Source organism: Lathyrus oleraceus, chromosome 7 (assembly GCF_024323335.1).
Source record: "Lathyrus oleraceus cultivar Zhongwan6 chromosome 7, CAAS_Psat_ZW6_1.0, whole genome shotgun sequence".
Taxonomy (NCBI): Eukaryota; Viridiplantae; Streptophyta; class Magnoliopsida; order Fabales; family Fabaceae; genus Lathyrus; species Lathyrus oleraceus.
This window is the reverse complement of record NC_066585.1, coordinates 303,197,932-303,216,689: the sequence shown is the minus strand read 5'-3', so window position 1 is coordinate 303,216,689 and position 18,758 is coordinate 303,197,932. Positions and strand designations below refer to the sequence as shown.

The following is an 18,758-nucleotide window of genomic DNA, read 5'->3' as shown; positions in this document are numbered from 1 at the left end:
GGTCGGAGTGATTTTTTTCGTTTGACATAAGATGCGTACCTCCGCTCATGCTCCGGGTTATCAAAAATAATGTCATGTGAATTTGGATGACGGATTGTCTGTTTCCTTGGACGGGATGATTCTGCATCTGCTTGCTTCCCTTTGGAGATTCTTTTCGGTGGCATTTTGGATTCCTGAAATACAAATGATCACCCCAAAAAAATTTAAGGAAAACAGAAAAAGATTATCGTAGCTTTGTAGAGGATGGCGAGTAGAACAACTTTCGTGAAGGGTGCCGGCGATTTGGATGGGGAATGGCGGTAAAGTTAGGAGCTTTATGTGAGTTTGGTAATAGAGGAATGTAGAGAAAGTGAGAGGAAGGAGAAGGTTAATGTGAAAATGAGAGAGAGAGTGCAAGAAAATCAGAAATCAGTGGTAGATTATGGGTAAAATGTGTTTAAATGGTGAAAATTTCGGGTGGGGTCCACAAAAACACAAAAAAAAACAAAATTTGAAAAATATGGTTGTTGGGCCTGACACGGGCCGTGTCAGCTGACACGGGCGGCCCTGTCAGGCCATTGTAATTATTAGGCACTCCCAATAGGGCTGACACGGGTCGTGTTAGCTGACACGGGCGGCCCTGTCGGTCTAGTGTAAAACTTGGTTTTTGCTTCCTTTCCTGACACGGGCCGTGTCAGGTGACACGGACAGCCATGTCAGGGCCCTGTTTTTATAAAAAAAACGCCTTTTTCCACTATTTTCGGTTTTATCCTTGTTCTTCTGGTGTCCGACAATCTTACTCAAGCCTTCTCTTTTGAACTGCACGATGTAACCGTGAACCTACGAATGAACGTGTAAACACACCAAACATGGAAATAGTTAGATAAAAACCGTGTGGGTTGCCTCCCACAAAGCGCTGCATTTAACGTCGCATGGCTCAACGGTCGTCTCCCTCATCCTTGGAGACGAACATTCTCAATCATACCACTTTCCTGTCCTTGGTAGTAGTGCTTCAACCGTTGTCCATTTACCTTAAAGGTATCCCCATTATTTAGATTTTTCAGTTTGATAGCTCCATGGGGAAATACTTTGTGAACTACAAACGGACCCGACCACCTAGATTTCAACTTTCATGGAAAAAGCTTTAATCTGGAGTTGAACACGAGCACCAGCTGTCCCTCGATAAATTCTTTTCTCTGTGGCCTGGTATTGTCAGGAATATGATATATAGGACCTGCGTCCAACAACTTCACCGCTTTTATAGTAGCATGATATTTTCCTTTAGAATCTAAAAACACATCTTTGAGTTTCTCCGGAAGTTATTTCAATTCTGATCCCTTCTTTGGCTTTTCACCCTCCTTATTAGAGTGAGGTAGGTGTGTATCCCCCCACCGGTGTGGTCGAGATCCTTTCCACGAGGTTTGTGTATCTAGTAAGGCTAGCACTTGGGGGTCCCCGTTGTCCTTTTCTTTATCACTGTCGAACTTGGACAAGCTCAACACTCTTCCCAAAGGTGACGGTGGTGCATTCAAAGGGCCATCTTGTTACCTGATTCAAAACCTCTATAGTGTCACTGGTACAAATATCATCTTTGTCTTTCATGGTGTTTCGAACATTGATTCTCACTTCCTCATCATAAACCTTCAACATCATGGTTCCTTCTTCTATGTTGATTACACACCTTCCCGTTTCCAAAAAGGGTCTACCAAGAATGAGAGGGATCTCTTCATCTTCCAGCATTTCTAGAATTACAAAATCAACCGGAAATACAAACTTGTCAATTTTTACCAGGACATCTTTAACAATACCATGCGGTTTCTTGACCGAATGATCGGCGAATTGGAGTGTCGTCCTGGTATCTTGCACCACCCCTATACCAAGCTTCTTGTAAATGGATAATGGCATGAGACTCACACTAGCTCCCAGATCAATAAGAGCTTTGTTGAACGACCTATCTCCAATAGTACACGGGATGGTGACAGCTCCTCGATCTTCCTTCTTTATCGGAATCTTCATACCCTGCAAAATAGCACTACAAGTTTCGGTTAGAATGATCGGGTTAGTGTTTGTGGTACGCTTCTTCGAAATGATATCCTTCATGAACTTGGAATAAGTAGGCATTTGTTCAAGTGCCTCCAACAACGTAATATTAATCTCCAGCTTCCTGAACAACTCTAAGAATTTTTCAAAGTTTTTCTCATGTTGTCCTTTTTTCTTGTTTCTAGTGGGGAAGGGAAGCTTAACAACCGGCTTAGGCTCAATGACTGATTCTTTTACAACAGGTTTCGGTGCTACCACTTCTTCCCTAACAACTTCATTTTCTTTGATCTCCAGGTCTACTTCGATCAATTGGTCTTCCTCTTCATCCACTTCCTCGACAACTTCATCTGATTTACCACTTCTTGTTGTCACAGCACTCACATTATGATGCTCTCTAGGATTGGGCACAGGTGCACTAGGTAGAGCACCTTGTGCTTGAGAACTCGATGATAATTGCTGAGCAATTTGACCCATCTGGACTTTAAGATTTTAATGGATACTGTGGTGTTTTTCTGATAGTTTCGGGTTTCTTCTTGAAATTGCACATGATGAGTTGCCATTCTTTCAATAGCAATATCCCAATCAGCCTTCTTAGGGGCTTGTTGTTGTTGTTGATATTGAGTTTGGCACTAACCATGTTGAGGAGCGGTTCCTTTTTGGTCTTTCCATGAGAAGTTGGGATGATTCTTCCAACCCGGATTGTACGCGTTGGAATAAGGATTATTCTGCTTCAAAAATTTGATTTCCTCCACTTGTTGAGGAGTTGCAAAAGAATACATAGTTTGGTGCGGACCATTACAGATTTTACAACAGACAGTAGGAGCTGGTTGGACCTGTGCCACCTGTTGGGTACCTATGTTCATCGCCTTTAGCTTCTTCTCAATTTTAGCAGCTATAGTATCTTCAATACGGATTTTAGTAGTTTCCAACTTTAAATCTAAAACCCCTTCTGGTTTGCTTTGACACCTATCGTACAACTCCATGTGTTCATTAGCAGCAATAGCTTCAATGATCTTCTTGATACCGGTGGCTGTTGAAAAATTTGTGGAACCATCGACTGCGGTATCAATTAGTTGTTTGGTCTTTATTTTTAGACCATTCATAAACATCTACATTTGTTCAGTAGCATCCATATTATGAGTTGGGCAGGCTACCAGGACTCTCTTGAATCTCTTATATGCGTCTCCCAAAGTTTCCTCGTCCTTCTGCTTAAAATTCAGAATTTCATACCTCTTCCGGATAAATACCGACGCTGGAAAATACTCGTTCAGGAATTCCTTTTCCATTTCTTCCCAAGTTGTGATGCTACTGGCAGGTAAAGAATAAAACCATTCTTCAGCTTCCTCCGATAAGGTAAACGGGAACATTCTCAACTTCTTGGCTTCTTCAGTGTGACCATCAATTTTCAGAGTGTTGCTCATGGTCAGAAACCTCTGCAAATGCTTGTTTGCATCTTCATTCATTTTTCCAGTAAAATGCTTCCTTTCAAGCTGATAAATGGTACTCAGGCGCAGCTGGAAATTAGCCATGTTCATTGGTTGGTTGACAATAGTTAATCTGCCGATTTATGCATTGGCACCTCCGTAGTCTCCCAACAATCTTTCTGCTGGCGGTGGAACATCAGCCATAGTTTTTATCTCTCTATCGGAACCTGAATCTGAGCTTGAATAGATGGGAAGTTGTTCTTCGTCTGATTCCAATCTGGCTAATCGAGCTTGTCTTAGTCTTGCCCGCAAGGTTCTCTCGATTTCTGCGTCAAAAGGAAAATTAGTTGAGGTCTTACCTCGCATACAAATATCAGACACAAATTAGTTGATATAATCGAAATAAAATATTCAAAATACGGAAAATAAATTTTAGTTGCAGAGCAACAAAATTCCAATTGAGATAATTTTAAACTTATATTTGGCAATCCCCGACAACGGCGCCAAAAACTTGATCGGAAAAATAGCAAGTGTACTATTTTCGCCGATGTAGTAATAAGAGGGAAATTTCCCAGAGATCGATCTCGAGGATTGCGCAGCAATATATGAGTAACAGTCACTCAATTGAACAAAAGTACAAGTTTTGGTTTGGTAAAATTCACTGTAAGGAAAAATAGAGCAGATAAATATTTTCACAGATTAATATGATATGCCAAGGAATGTGTATAAAAATCTCCTGTAATGACCCTTGAGTGTATATCTCCTTAATACTGAACATCGTTTCAATCATCTGATCTTAAGATTATTTCTCCCTAAGACCTCGGAGGGAAACCTTTGGTATTCAATCTAACCTCTAAGTCCTTAGGTGATTATAATGAAACCAAGCATTTGAAATTAACAAGAATAATCTGGTAACCATAGGGTGCCCCTAGTCCTAGGTGATCTCTACTATGGTTTCACTGTATGAAAACCTTAACCATTACAGTCCTGCTAATCGTTAATCATATATCAATCTTAATTTTTTCCAAAAAGAAAGCATTACGCAAATCATACACTGAAATTGAAATTAAATAACATGTATTAAGGGAAATCAAACATCAAAGTCATTACATGATCAATTCAGGGATACCCCCTGGCATTGGGGGGTTTAGCCTATCATATTATTCAAATCAGATACAAAGTAAAATTGAGACATTACAAAAAGGTCGGAATTCCGTTGACCTTCAGTCGCGTCCGCTCTTGAAGGATCCTCGTTCTTCTTTGCTTTTCACTTCTTCAATCTTGATCGTCTCCAATTTTCTATCCGTGTCAAAAGTCCCCCTCCTCCATATTCAAATCCACTGTAAATAGTTCCTGGTGACAAATTTCCTTGCGTAAAAGTCCAAAATGCCCTCCGGGATAAGCCGTGCCAAAAACAGCAAAAAATTGGAAAATCAAGTGCCCAAGCCAACACTGGTCGTGTCAGGCAACACGCCTGGCCGTGTTGGCTTCTGGGAACACTTATGCTTTGACACGCCCTTCAGGAAGGCTGACACAGGTCGTGTCAGCTGACACGGGCACCCATGTCAGCTCCCTGTTTTCCATTTCCCAACCTTTTCTCCTGACATGGCCCATGTTGGCCAACACAGGTGGTCGTGTCAGGGCTATTGAAAGGGCATTTTTCTTCATATGCCGTGCCCGGAACGCCTGTTTTGCTTGTATATCCCTTCGGTGCACTTGTTTATGCCTGAAACCAAAAGAACTACCATAAAAGGACATAAAATGGAGTATGATAATGCATATAGCATGTACTCAATAAATAGATACGACAATACTAAACATATAAATAACTAAACAAAAGAAAACATAAGTGAACTAATGTGTTACCGATTTCTTACTAAGGTGCCGAATGAGTGTCAAAAAACAAGGAGAATTGGAGACTGGTCATTAGCATACAAAGATTTACCTATGATTAAGGATCAAGGGCTCTACCTAATATTGTAATGCTTGGTTAACAAACCTAAGGTCTAATTTAGTTCAATCTCAACCAAGAACAAACCAAAGAAATCCTATGGGGAACATGTTATCCACACAAGGAAAAGAGATCAAAGAAGAAGACCAATCCATATCAAGTCATGGAACAATAAACAATATAATACCATATCAAATCATGGGAGAAAATAAAATCAATGGAAATAGAAATCCATATCAAGTCATGGACCAATAAACAATACAATACCATATCTAATCATGGGAGAAAAGAAAAGCATTGGCAATAGCAATAGCAATAGCAATCCATATCAAGTCATGGAATAATAAACAATACAATACCATATCAAATCAAATCATGGGAGAAAAGAAAAGAAATGGCAATATAAGTAACAATCCATATCAAGTCATGGAGGAGAAGAAAAGAAATGGCAATAGTAATAGCAATCCATATCAAGTCATGGAAGAAAAGAAAAGCAATGGCAATGGCAATAGCAATCCATATCAAATCATGGAGGAGAAGAAAAGCAATGGCAATAGCAATAGCAATCCATATCAAGTGGTGGAAGAAAATAAAAGCAATGGAAATGGCAATAGTAATCCATATCAAGTCATGAAGGAGAAGAAAAACAATGGCAATAGAAATAGTAATCCATATCAAGTCATGAAAGAAAAGAAAAGCAATGGCAATGGAAATATAAATCCATATAAAGTCATGGAGGAGAATAAAATCAATGGAAATAGCAATCCATATCAAGTCATGAAGGAGAAAAAAATCAATGGTAATAGCCATCCATATCAAGTCATGGAAGAAAAATTGCAACAATCTATTTCAAGTCATGGAAGAGAAGATGAAAGAAAAACAAGCAGGCAAGAGATAGAAAGTGAATTCTCAGGTTTAGACATGCTTTAGTACATTACAAACTATCACCAAAAGGTCACATGTTAACAAATAACAACTGCTCAATCAAACTAGGTATGAAAGAGGGAGACAAAGCTCAAACAAGTTGAGGAAACAACTTAAGCAAGCAACAAATTACCAAACCAAAATGGGCAGCAACATCATATCAAAATAAGCATAACGACATGTTGTCTAGCTCCTAAGGGTCGTGCATACATGGTTTAAGCATCAAAGTACACAATCATAATGTAAAGTTATAAAGTGAAATGAACACAAGTGTGTGGACAATTAGACATGGCAAAGTATATAGTAAATGAATGATATCAAAAGCAAAGACACGGTGTCAATACACATAAGAAACTCAAGACATAACAAAGGCATCATACCAAAGATCACTCAAAGGTTGAGACAAGTAATTGACCAAAATCAAGCCTTGGTCATGCTCCTAGAGGAAAATGCACTTCAAGCAACTACAAATGAAGTAGAATTATGGAGAAATGGTATCAAACCACATAAGTCAGAAGTATATGACATATTAAACTCAACATACAAGTCACTCAAGCATCATGAATGAACCACGCAAACTATGTTCAAAGATAGGCAAACAATTACACAAGTTCAAAGAAGCTTAAACAAGAAGTAATCAAACAATGAAGGTGCAAACATGACATCAAGGGATGTGTGACTTGTGCAATAAATTAACTCAAGATGGGGTTCAATAGAAATAAGAGAAGTTATCCAAACTTCACACACAAATCAAAGCCAAGTAACTTGATAAACAAGTAAAGATATCATCCTAGGAAAGGAATCCTTTATCAAAATGCAACAAGATAAAAAACAGTCAAGAAAGGGAAGCTTATAAGTCATGGGACAATATCAAAGTCTTCATCAAAGAAATAAACACAACCTCTAAACCTCAAGAGCTATCAACAAGCAAAGGATCTTAAAGTTCAAATATAACTAGCAAGTCAAAAGATGGACATCATCCAAATAAGGAGTCATTTGTCCAATCAAAGTAAATGATCAATGTAAAATTAAATTGAGACATGAAGAAATGAGATGAGAACAACATAAAACCATACAAAAATGGATCCCAAACTCCTAAGAGCTTCACCATCCACTAAACTCCAAACTAGGTCAAGAAAAAAAGAATGTAGCTCTTAATGTGTCATCATGATGAAGTGGCAATGGAATACCATTCAAAGAATAATAAGAGAAAGGTCTAAGGGTACCAAGACAAATTAAGTTAAAAACATAAACAATAGGAATCAAATTCAATTGGATCCATAGTACTCAATTTAGAATGTACAAGACACAATCCAAATTATGATCTCAAAAGCAAGCAAATAGAATTCAAGGCAATCAAGCAAAGAAACATCAATTGGGGATAACTAAAATGGTCCACGTGGGTGAACTTAGGACTCCTAAATGATGATGAAGTAGTCAAGAAATAATTGGAAAGAGATCCCACATGATTCCACAAGTGCATACCAAAATAAACAACTAGGTGCAAATGTACCACAAAAAACAAGCATACTTGAATAATTAAAGAAAAATAGTTATGAGCATAGAAAAATCATGAAACTTTAGACATGGGAAGGTGAAGTCATAGGCCCAATGAGTCTTAAAGATGTGTTTAAAAATATGTGCAAAAGTTGTTCAAACAATTTAACCATTTAGGCTATGCACAAACAAGTGATCACACAAAGCAATTTTCAAGAATAGGTTCAAATATGATCCAAAATTGATAATCAAAACACCAAATGAAAGATCAAATGATATATATATATATATATATATATATATATATATATATATATGTGTGTGTGTGTGTGTGTGTGTGTGTGTGTGTGTGTGTGTGTGTGTGTGTGTGTGTGTGTGTGTGTGTGTGTGTGTATGTGTACAAAAGATTAGATCAAAATTAAAAAGGGAAGATCAAGAATCAAAAACCCTAACAATTAAAATTAGGTCAATTAAACATATTTAATTATAAAAATTAAAACAAATATTAAAATAAATCAAAAGTAAAATTAAAAAATATGGAAATTAAATAACATTCAAAATATCATTTATGAATTATTTGGGAATTTTTCTACAAACGGGAGTAATTTAAATAAAATTAAAAAGAACAATAATCAATAATAAAGAAAAGAAAATAGGGGGTGCGTATTAGTAAAATGGATAAAGGGCATTTAGTTGGTCATTGAAATGGGCCAGAAAGGTGGGGTGAAAGAAGACAAGGCCCGGTCTAAGAACCCAATAAGAAAAATGAAAATGAAATAAAAAAAGGGCAGTGTCACGTTTCATGTGGAACAAATTTCAATTGGTCACCTCCACTTAAGCGCTAAAGGACAAAACAAAACCATGGTCAATCACAACACGACACCTACTCGTCTTCAACCTCGGACATGCACAAAAATGAGATCAAAAACCCTAATCCCGATTGCAACATGCAATCTCCTCCCTTAAATAACTCTCTCATCTCTCCACCAAATTAAATAAAGTTTGAATAAAAAATGAAGTATGCAATTAGTAGAACAACATGGCATCTTTAGATTTCAAAAATGAAGAAAGGATCATGGAGAAAATTAAGCAGGAACATGCGGTTTCAAACATATTTACACATCATTCAAACAAATCTGTAAATGAAAATATGAGTCTAGCTCCATGATCTACTCAATAGTAGATCTTACAGATGCATATGCATGAGCTTAAGCATGGTGAATGAATAAGCATGAAGAAAATCAAAGTGAAGAGAACTTACCTAGTGGAGTTTGTGCATTGCACCTTTGGTTCTTGGAGAAGGAAGAAGAGAATGACCAGTAGGAAGATGATGAGCAATGGTGATCCAGATAAATGCTCAAGAGTAGCTTCAAAAATGGAGAAAAAGTATATGAGACTGAATGATGTCCATATCTTCTATGCCTTTGTTCTACCTCTTTCCAATGTCCTCCTCTGGGTTTAGGGAATGAAAATGAGTTTTATATGGACCCTAGGTGAGGGCAGAAATGTCAGCACATGTGGCAAAGTTGTTATTCCAATTTTGGACAAAATGAGAGTGAGTGAGAGTGAGACTTGTATCCTGCATTTTGAATGGGATTGATGTTATTTTTATGTCGCTTCTGGGACCTGAAATGGAATGGAAGAAGGTCAGAACTCGTGGGACTTGGGAGAGTATAGAGAGAGAAGGAAGGGCAAATTGAACATTTCCATATTTGGCCAATTTGAGGCATGATGTGTATGCATGAAAAATGTGTGTTGTTTGATCATAGAAGGCAAGGATGGGGTATGGCATGCATGTGAAGTGGGTTATACTGGTAACAAGTGATGATACAGTGTATAAAAACAATGGCATTCATGATATTGGAAATTAAGGATCAGCCATGTTCAAAACATCACAGCTCCATGGTTTCTTGACCAAATGAAGCAAACTTGAGCTTTTTGGAAAGAGGGAAGGGAGGTGAACAAGTTTCATGTTAGGGAAAAATAGAGATAAGGCCTAGAAATCCATTAAAAATGGCCACGAAAATTACAACTTGAAACTGCATGCATGCATGCAAATTATAGGTCATTTGGCAATTTTGAGGACCCAACTTGGAAGCTCAATAACTTGATCATTAAGCCACTAAATGAGAAACGTTTTGAAGCTAAAATGAAGAAGGGAGTGTGATTTAAAACTTTCATGTTGAAGTCATTTTCAAATGAAACTTGAATCTAGGTTAAAAATGACCCTGAAGGGGGTTGCTTGAAACTTAATTACAAACTTAATGTCATGACTTTAGAAGAGGATATCTTGAGTTGTAGTCAACCAAATGGGGAGTTCTAGTAACCATTGGAAAGATAAAAATTAGTACTACATTCTTCATGTTAAAGTTGTCTTGAAATGGAGCTTGAATTTGGATGAAAGATAGCCATGAAGTTGACTGAAATTGGTTGCAAACTTGCAAAATAGTAACCTTTCTTTAAAACCCTAATTTCCAATTTAGAAAACCTTTCTCAATTCTTGATTTTTGATGAATCTCTTGACTTTTCTTGATAAAATTTCCACCATTGACCATATTTGACTTGTAGAACCCAATTTTTTGGACCAAAAAATCAAGAGTTGACCTTTTGATTTACTTAGTTGACTTTTCCCCCAATTGAATCAAATTATTGATCATCTGAGTAATTGAACTTCTTCTGAATAAAATTGATGGTCAATCTTCTACACATAGATACTTAGGGACACATAGAATACCATGGAATCAACTCTTGCTCAAAAAATCAGAAATAAACTGATTTTATCACAAACCCTAATTTCAGTCCAAAAGATAGGAGATGAGTGCACATCTTCAAAACCTTGATTCTCCTAGGGAAAATGGAGAAACTTATGAGAAAAGATGTCTTTTATAATGACAAGATGAAGATGAATCAAAAATCGTCCATGGGTATGCCACATACTGAGATAATCAACACTCCTAGCTCAAGAACCAAAAGATAGGAGAGTGTAATCAACTTCCATTCTCTTGCAATTCTCAATCAACTATAAAACGTAATTCATATTTATGCATTATATTATAAATTTATTTTGACAATTATAAACTTATTTATGGTAATAAATGAATGATTATACACAAAATTATGTTGTTCTCTATATGTATATGTGTATGTATGCCACAATAAAAATCTTGTAAATATCTAAACCAATCGAGTCAATCCAAACTGAATTGCTTTGGTTTGATTTGGTTTTATTTCTAAAGGTCAACCAAACCAAATAGAATCACACATTTTTTATTTTGCGGATCAAACGCTTTTTAGCATCAAAATTGTCCAAATCACACTGCAAGCATCCTTACTCGTAACACTCCGACCTTTCGTCGGCTCGTGACGACAAGTCATCACACATGATTGTGGTCGTTGCTCCAATCTTTTTTTAATTCAAAAGGTGAAAAGTTGCAACACTTAGTGTGAAGTGTTGTTAAATTTTGTGAAAGAGTTTGTTTTATTAAGAGTTTCAACCTTGTGAAACAACATCATTTAATCTATAAATAGACTATTTTTAATTCAGAAAATACACAACAAAAATTAAGCTCTCGTCTTCAATGTAAATTTAGATTTTCTCTCTTCCTTACATTCGAGTTTTAATCTATCTTAAGCAAATTCGAGAAGAGATTGACTTTAAGACATTTTAAAAATACTTGAAAGACTATTTAAAAATAATTCAAATGCACGTTTCTAATTTTGATCCATTTAATTTATAATTATTGTCTAAGGTAATCCAAATTATATATATATATATATATATATATATATATATATATATATATATATATATATTATATATATATATATATATATTGTTTTTAAGTTTATTTTTCGGAAAAATACACCAACTATACACAGCCATATAAATATATTAGAAAAGAATGGAAAGAGAAAGGTTGAATGAGTTGGATTTAAGGTGTCATTGAACAACCTAAATATCTGGTAACTATCATAGTTGTGGTACGATACAATTTACAAAGCGTACACCTAAATATATGTCCTTACAAGGTTACTCATCAAAACATAAATAAGCAATGGGGACATAAATCGGGTCACAAAACAAAATAATCGACAGTTCCATTGAACTTCACCAACCAGCTAGTAACTAACAGCAACTGCCAGATTTTCCTGTTTTTCCAACACGATAATATGTTTGACTTAATTGCTGCCGGTGTCAGAACATCAATTGATTCCACTCTTGTTGGTCAAATACAAACTAATTTCCACCTAAAATTATGTTCTTTTTCTCTTTAGTAAATTCATTTAATCTCATTTACTCATTTCATTCCTTTATAAGTGTCACTTTTTAGAAGAAAAAATTATTTCTTTGAAGTGTCATTTCAAAGTTCAAGATAGAGTTAATTATAATATTGTCAAAATTACTGCTAATCATTTATTATATAGAGAGAAAAAGATTAAATAAATTACTAAAATGTTAAGAGTATTATAGGAAAAAACATAATCATTGTTTAAAAAGTAACAATAATTATTAGTTATTTTAGTATGGTTAAAAAGTCAAAAAACAACACTTAAAAAGAAACGGATGGAGTAATTATTAATCATAAATGCTTCTTGTGACGGAAAAAATGACTTACTACAGTATCATGAACCCATTATTGAGGAAGCTACCATAAAAAAATTGCTATTCACTTATTGTGTTTTCCGACTATTAAATTACTATCTGATTAGTTAACCATTATTTCTGAGCTTTTCATAAAGAAATTGTCCGTAATCAATGGAAGGGTATTGTTTTCTCTTTAATAATTAAAATCATACTAATTTCGTCAAGTCAGTTCAGTTAATAGTTATACAGAAATATTAGATGTATCGGGTGGATTTGAATCCATGGCATCTCACTTATACACATATACACAAATGAAATTTTAATCACTAGATTACTTTATAAAAAAAATTATATTATTATAAATAATTACTGAGTTTAATGGTGATGCTCTGACAGTGTAAAAAAGTTTTACACTTTCATCCAATAAAAATATATCATTTTGCCATATCTTACAAATATTTTAAAAAAATTCAGTTTAATTTGCCGGGATGCATGGTCATCATTGGTTGACAGTATAAAATAAATTTATACTGTTAGTGCATCGCCCCTTTTCTAATAATTATGTTTAAACAAAAGTGCAAAATATCTTTAGAATAATTAGAATACCAAACACATAAATGGTTACGAAAATAAGAGGACGGCAAACACTCTCTAAGTGATCTTTTTCACCTAAAGTCTTTTGACAAGTACCATGAATTCTATTATAGCACACTGAAATCACGAAGACAAATGGAAACAAGTATCATCTTGAATCATCAAGCTCCAACCAAAATATGTTGATAACGTAGGAAGACAGGTGCCCCATGAAGAAGACGATTGCAGGCGAATAACAACATTCTTTTTTACCTCGTTTTCAGATGATTTTGGAGCAAAAGAAAGGTATCAGGAGTTTCAACATTATGGGGACATATATGAGGTTATCATTCTTTCAAAGCGTGATATCAGAGGGAACTAATATCGTTCTGTCAGATTTTCCAACCTCAAGGATGACAAGCTTCTGGCGATCAAATTGGACAATATTATCCTTGGTAGAATAAAGATTTTCATTAACCTTCAAATTTCAAAGGAGGGGCACTCAGGTTTCGAGATTTAACAGGACTCAGGTCGGGGGAAAGAAGGAGCTTAAGCAAGTTTCTTTTCAACAAACTTTTTCCAGTAAGGTGGAAGGAAAATATTATGTGAAAGCAGTAAAACCATTGGAAGATTTATGGCGAAAACTAGTGTATCAAGTAGTTGAATTCGATCTTTTGGATTTGTCGTAAATCCTGGTATGTCCTATAATATGCAAGAGATATTTAACAAGGAGGGTTAGTTTGTTGTTCATGTTACACCATTGGGTGCAAATCTTTGTCTTCTTGAAGATAGGGTTGAACGGGAGTTGCATGCGTTGTTGGTTGATGGGAAATCGATGTTAAGTCAATGGTTTAGTAAAGTACATCCATGGAAACCTGATGATGTGGATGATACCATAGTCACTTGGATAAGATGCTTTGGTATACCTTGTCAAGCATGGAGTCCATAATTTTCCGAAACATTGGTTTCTCATTGGGGTGAATTATGTGTACAGATGATAACATTAGGGAAAGAGCGAAGATGGACGTTACTCGGCTTCTTGTCAAAACCAAACACTTGAAGAGTTTATATGAAAAAATTGATGTGTAGATAAATGGCTTCGTGTTTAATTTGAAGATAATAGAGGATCCACAATGGGCCTTGCGAATTCACATGACTAAGTTGGTTGAATTAGACGATTCAAGTTTCAACTCAGATGTGGAACTCAGTGAATCAAAGAGAGTGGTTGATGAAGGTTTAGAAAATGTCAAAGATAGTTTTATTTCCCCATATGGTAGCAGGAATTTGGAGAAATATTCAGACAATCATTAAGAAGAGCAGACTTAGATAATGATCCAAAATAGTTTATTAGATATTAGGTTTTTACCTTGTGAGTTTTCATCCAAAAAGTGGTAAAGGAGAAGTCTAATTATTCTGAGACACGTGAAGTGTCTCTACCTAACAATTTGCAATTGGAGGGTGTCGCACCCCAAAATTTGACTTTGGCTTTGTTGACCACATCTTGATTAATCTCGTTGTCTCGTATTCATCTCAATTTCTTAAACTTCGCGTGACAACTGGTTTGATTAGGTTTTGTGTGTTTTCGTTGCTTACCGTGTTGTATTTCGTTGTTTTAGCAAAACCTGGCCGATATCGTTGCCTCGTATTTATCTCGCTTATCTCTGTTGTGCGTGGCATCGCTTCGATTAGGTTTTGTGCGTTTTTATCTATTTAAATTGTTTGTTTGTCGGTATTTTGACTGTATTTCGAATATATTAGAGTTTTCGTATTGTCCGATTATTTGTGATTGTGTTTGTCAGCGTTTTCGTGATGTCGTGTTGATTTTATTATTGCCTAGGGTTGTTTATTTAATTACGTGTTGTGCCGTGTGATTTAATCGAGTCTGTTTGAGTCGTGTTGTTGATTTTACTGGTTTACCGGTTTACTGGTTTATTGATTTTATCAATTTGTCTGTTTTGCTGTGCAAATTGTCATCGTTTTTATCGCGTTCGTGTCGCTCGATTTTATCGTATTTTAATCGTGTGCCGTTTAATATTATTTGTGCTTAATATTAATTGTGTTTAGTTGTTAATTAGTTTATTTAATTAGGATTAATATTATATTAGTTTATTATTATTATTATTATATAATATATAAATTATATTATTAATTTATGTTAGATATTTTTTTAGGTTTCCTATTGTTTAAGTAATCTAAATATATATTATTAATTTATGTTAGATATTTTTTAGGTTTCTTATTGTTTAAGTAATCTAAATATATATTATTAATTTATGTTAGATATTTTTTAGGTTTCTTATTGTTTAAGTAATCTAAATATATATTATTAATTTATGTTAGATATTTTTTAGGTTTCTTATTGTTTAAGTAATCTAAATATATATTATTAATTTATGTTAGATATTTTTTAGGTTTCTTATTGTTTAAGTAATCTAAATATATATTATTAATTTATGTTAGATATTTTTTAGGTTTCTTATTGTTTAAGTAATCTAAATATATATATATATATATATATATATATATATATATATATATATATATATATATATATATATATATATATATATATATATATATATATATAGATGTGGTTAGTAAGAAAGAGAGAGGAAAAAAGGGGATCAGTAAGGAAAAAACGCCTGGTGAGAGAAACAGAGAATTGAAAAGAAATATTTTTTCAAAAGCATTATCGTATTTCACTTGTTTTTCATTTTCGGTAACCCAAAATCGTCCCGATTATTCACCGAAACACAAAACCGATTTCATATCTTTGAAGTTCGTTGAGTCCAGGTCACAAATATCCAAGGTTCATTTCATTCCGGCGTCGTTTCACCGATGAAAAGCGACGTTGAAGTCAGGTACTCACGAAGGCAGCCAGCACTGCGTCGGTGACGGTTTCCAGCTTTCGGTCGATCATTTGGACGATCAGAAGTTCATCCTCTTCACACAAGATAATATTCTTCACTTATCTCTGAAATCGGCAAAGTTTCGGCTTGCCGACATGTGTTTTAATATATTATTTATCTATATATTTATATATATTTATTTAGATATATAATAGACAAAATAATATATATATATATATATATATATATATATATATATATATATATATATATATATATATATATATATATATTTATATATATAGATATATATTATTTTTGTCTATTATATATTATTTGTCTAAATGTACATATATATTATTTTTGTCTATTATATATTTATTGTCTAAAATATATATATATATATATATATATATATATATATATATATATATATATATATATATATATATATATATTACTTTTGTTTACTAAATATTGCTTATCTTTTATTATTATTTTGTATATATGTTTTATTTAAATGTTAGTTAAATTAATTATTTGTTTAAATGTTTATTTTAATTAAATATTTATTTATATCAAATATTTATTTTGTCTAAAGTAAATGTTTATATTGTTTTTTTATATTTGTTTATGTTGTTACTAACCGTTTCGTTTCAGTTTCAGCTCGATTAACTCCACTAACTATTCGTAATACTAACTATTCATAGCTAACTGTGTTGTAATAATTTACTTTCTCGCATTTTTTATGTTCTGTATTGTGTGTTTAATCGTATTGTTCACGTTTTATGTTAAAAAATCGAAAAATCCAAAAAAGAGAAACCCGATGCGATTCCAACGGTCGCCGTTTAAGAAACCCTTTTCACACACTCACAAGCTTACTCTTGGGCTTCCTTATAATGAGCCCATTTATGTATTGTTTCAGGGTTTAGGCTCATTCAAATCTTTTGCCAGCTTTGGCTTTTCAGTTTAAAAACATTTTCAAAAGGACGTGTCAGTCTCGAAGCCTCCCGCCTAGGTCGAGCAAGAGATGGCAAGACACGCCAATCTAAAATCAACAAAACAGACTTTCCCCTTTTCTTTTCGGAGAACTACGTGGATTCTGATTTCTCCATTGCGCCTTGGAGATACGTAGGCATGAAGTCTACGACTTTATCGAGTCCAAAAAGCAATAAAATCAAGTTCTTTTCTCATCTCCCCAATCAAACCATCAAAGCGAAAAAAGCAAAGCATTCACATAAACATAAGCAAAAAGGTTCCTGTGGAGTACCGCAGATGTAGAGGGTGCTAATACCTTCCCTTTGCATAACCAACCCCCGAACCCGTAACTCTAAAGGGATTTATCGTTATTTTTCCCTTCCTCTTTTTGGATAAAATAAAAGACGGTGGCGACTCTTGCATTTAAAATATTTTTCAAACGGGTTAAGTTCAATCAATACTTAATCTCGTGAAAAATCCCGCCGCGACAGAATGGCGACTCTGCTGGGGATAAAAATGCTTAAACTTATTTGAGGGTTTAGCCTATCTTTGCTTGTTTATATGTTTGCTTTGTGAATATTTGCTAAATTGTATTGTTTGTAATGTTTGTTATTTTGGGTTTTGGGGGATACTTGTGATAAATCCTATACCCGGATTTAGGGCACATTTGAGATAGGATGGATGATAATTCAGGTTGACTTGATAGGAGACAATCCTTACCGAGTTGACTTGAGCCTTTGTCCGCTTGGTGGAGGCCTCTTTGAGGGTGATAGTGCTAAAACAAGTCATTTGTGAGGCATTGTTGCTTTCGACGGGCCCGTGAAGTCAAGGACCTTAGTTTACCTTTACCCTATCTTGGCCTTACTTAGGATGTGATGCGGTGACCACTTCGGACCAAAAGTCTGGTTTGGTTGATACGCGATATCACACTCAAGCGAGATTCTTTTGAGAATAATATTGGAAAGCGAGCAGTTGCTTAACCCGGTATTATCCGAAGAAGGATCCATAACCTTGGGAACTTTTAGAACCCGTTTGGCAGGTGAACCTTAGAACTTATCTTGGGGCTTTGTCCTAAACTCCATGCTGGTGATGAACTTTGAGCCTTGTATTGTTTGACCATGTTTGTGTTTGTTGCATTCATGCATGACATGCATTCATTCCCATCATTTCAACCTTTTTCCAAGGAACTTAAAGTGAGGATTGCAAATATTGCAGGAAACATGGATTTTGGACGGAGAAGTGTGAAAAAGTACAATCTCATCAATCCAAAGATAGATGAACTAAAGAAACTGGTTTCTTCGATCGCAGATCCTATTGGTTTCAGAGACAGATATGGGGCACTTATATCTTTATTGACACTTAGGATGGAAGAAGGGTTATTGCAGACATTAGTACAGTTCTATGATCCAGTCTATCACTGTTTCACATTCCCAGACTATCAACTCATGCCTACATTGGAAGAGTATGCCCAGTTGCTTCACATCCCAGTTGCTGATACAGTACCTTTCTCTGGTTCAGAAAAGTTACCCGAGCACAGTTCTCTTGCAAAAGTGTTGTACATGAAGAAGTCAGAATTCAAGAATAACTTCACCACCAAAGGAGGACTTCCAGGTTTCACTGCCAAGTTCTTAATGGGGAAGGTTTCTTATTTTGCCAGTCAAGGTTGTGATATTATTGTGGAGCATCTGTTCGCCTTGTTGATCTACGGTTTGTTACTATTTCCTAATATTGAAGGTTTTGTGGATTCATATGCTATACGCATCTTCCTAAGTGGTAATCCTGTTCCAACTTTGCTCGGAGACGCCTATCATTCCATCCATTACCGTACTTTGAAAGGAGGAGGAACCATAGTCTGTTGTATACCGTTACTCTACAAATGGTTTGTCTCTCATCTTCCTAAGTCAGCTACTTTTTGGGATCGCAAGTCAGGACTTCAGTGGTCACAGAGGATTATGTCT

General features: G+C 35.0%; 1 protein-coding gene across 1 annotated transcript; it reads right to left on the bottom strand.

Moving 5' to 3' along the window:
• Positions 1 to 1,452: 1,452 nt before the first annotated feature.
• Positions 1,453 to 3,128, bottom strand: LOC127103550 (uncharacterized). Its single transcript, XM_051040801.1, has 2 exons — positions 2,835 to 3,128; positions 1,453 to 2,493 (listed from the first exon to the last, which is right to left on the bottom strand). Exons 1-2 carry the CDS (start codon positions 3,126 to 3,128, stop codon positions 1,453 to 1,455), a joined length of 1,335 nt encoding a protein of 444 aa, XP_050896758.1.
• Between the last annotated feature and the right edge of the window lie 15,630 nt (positions 3,129 to 18,758).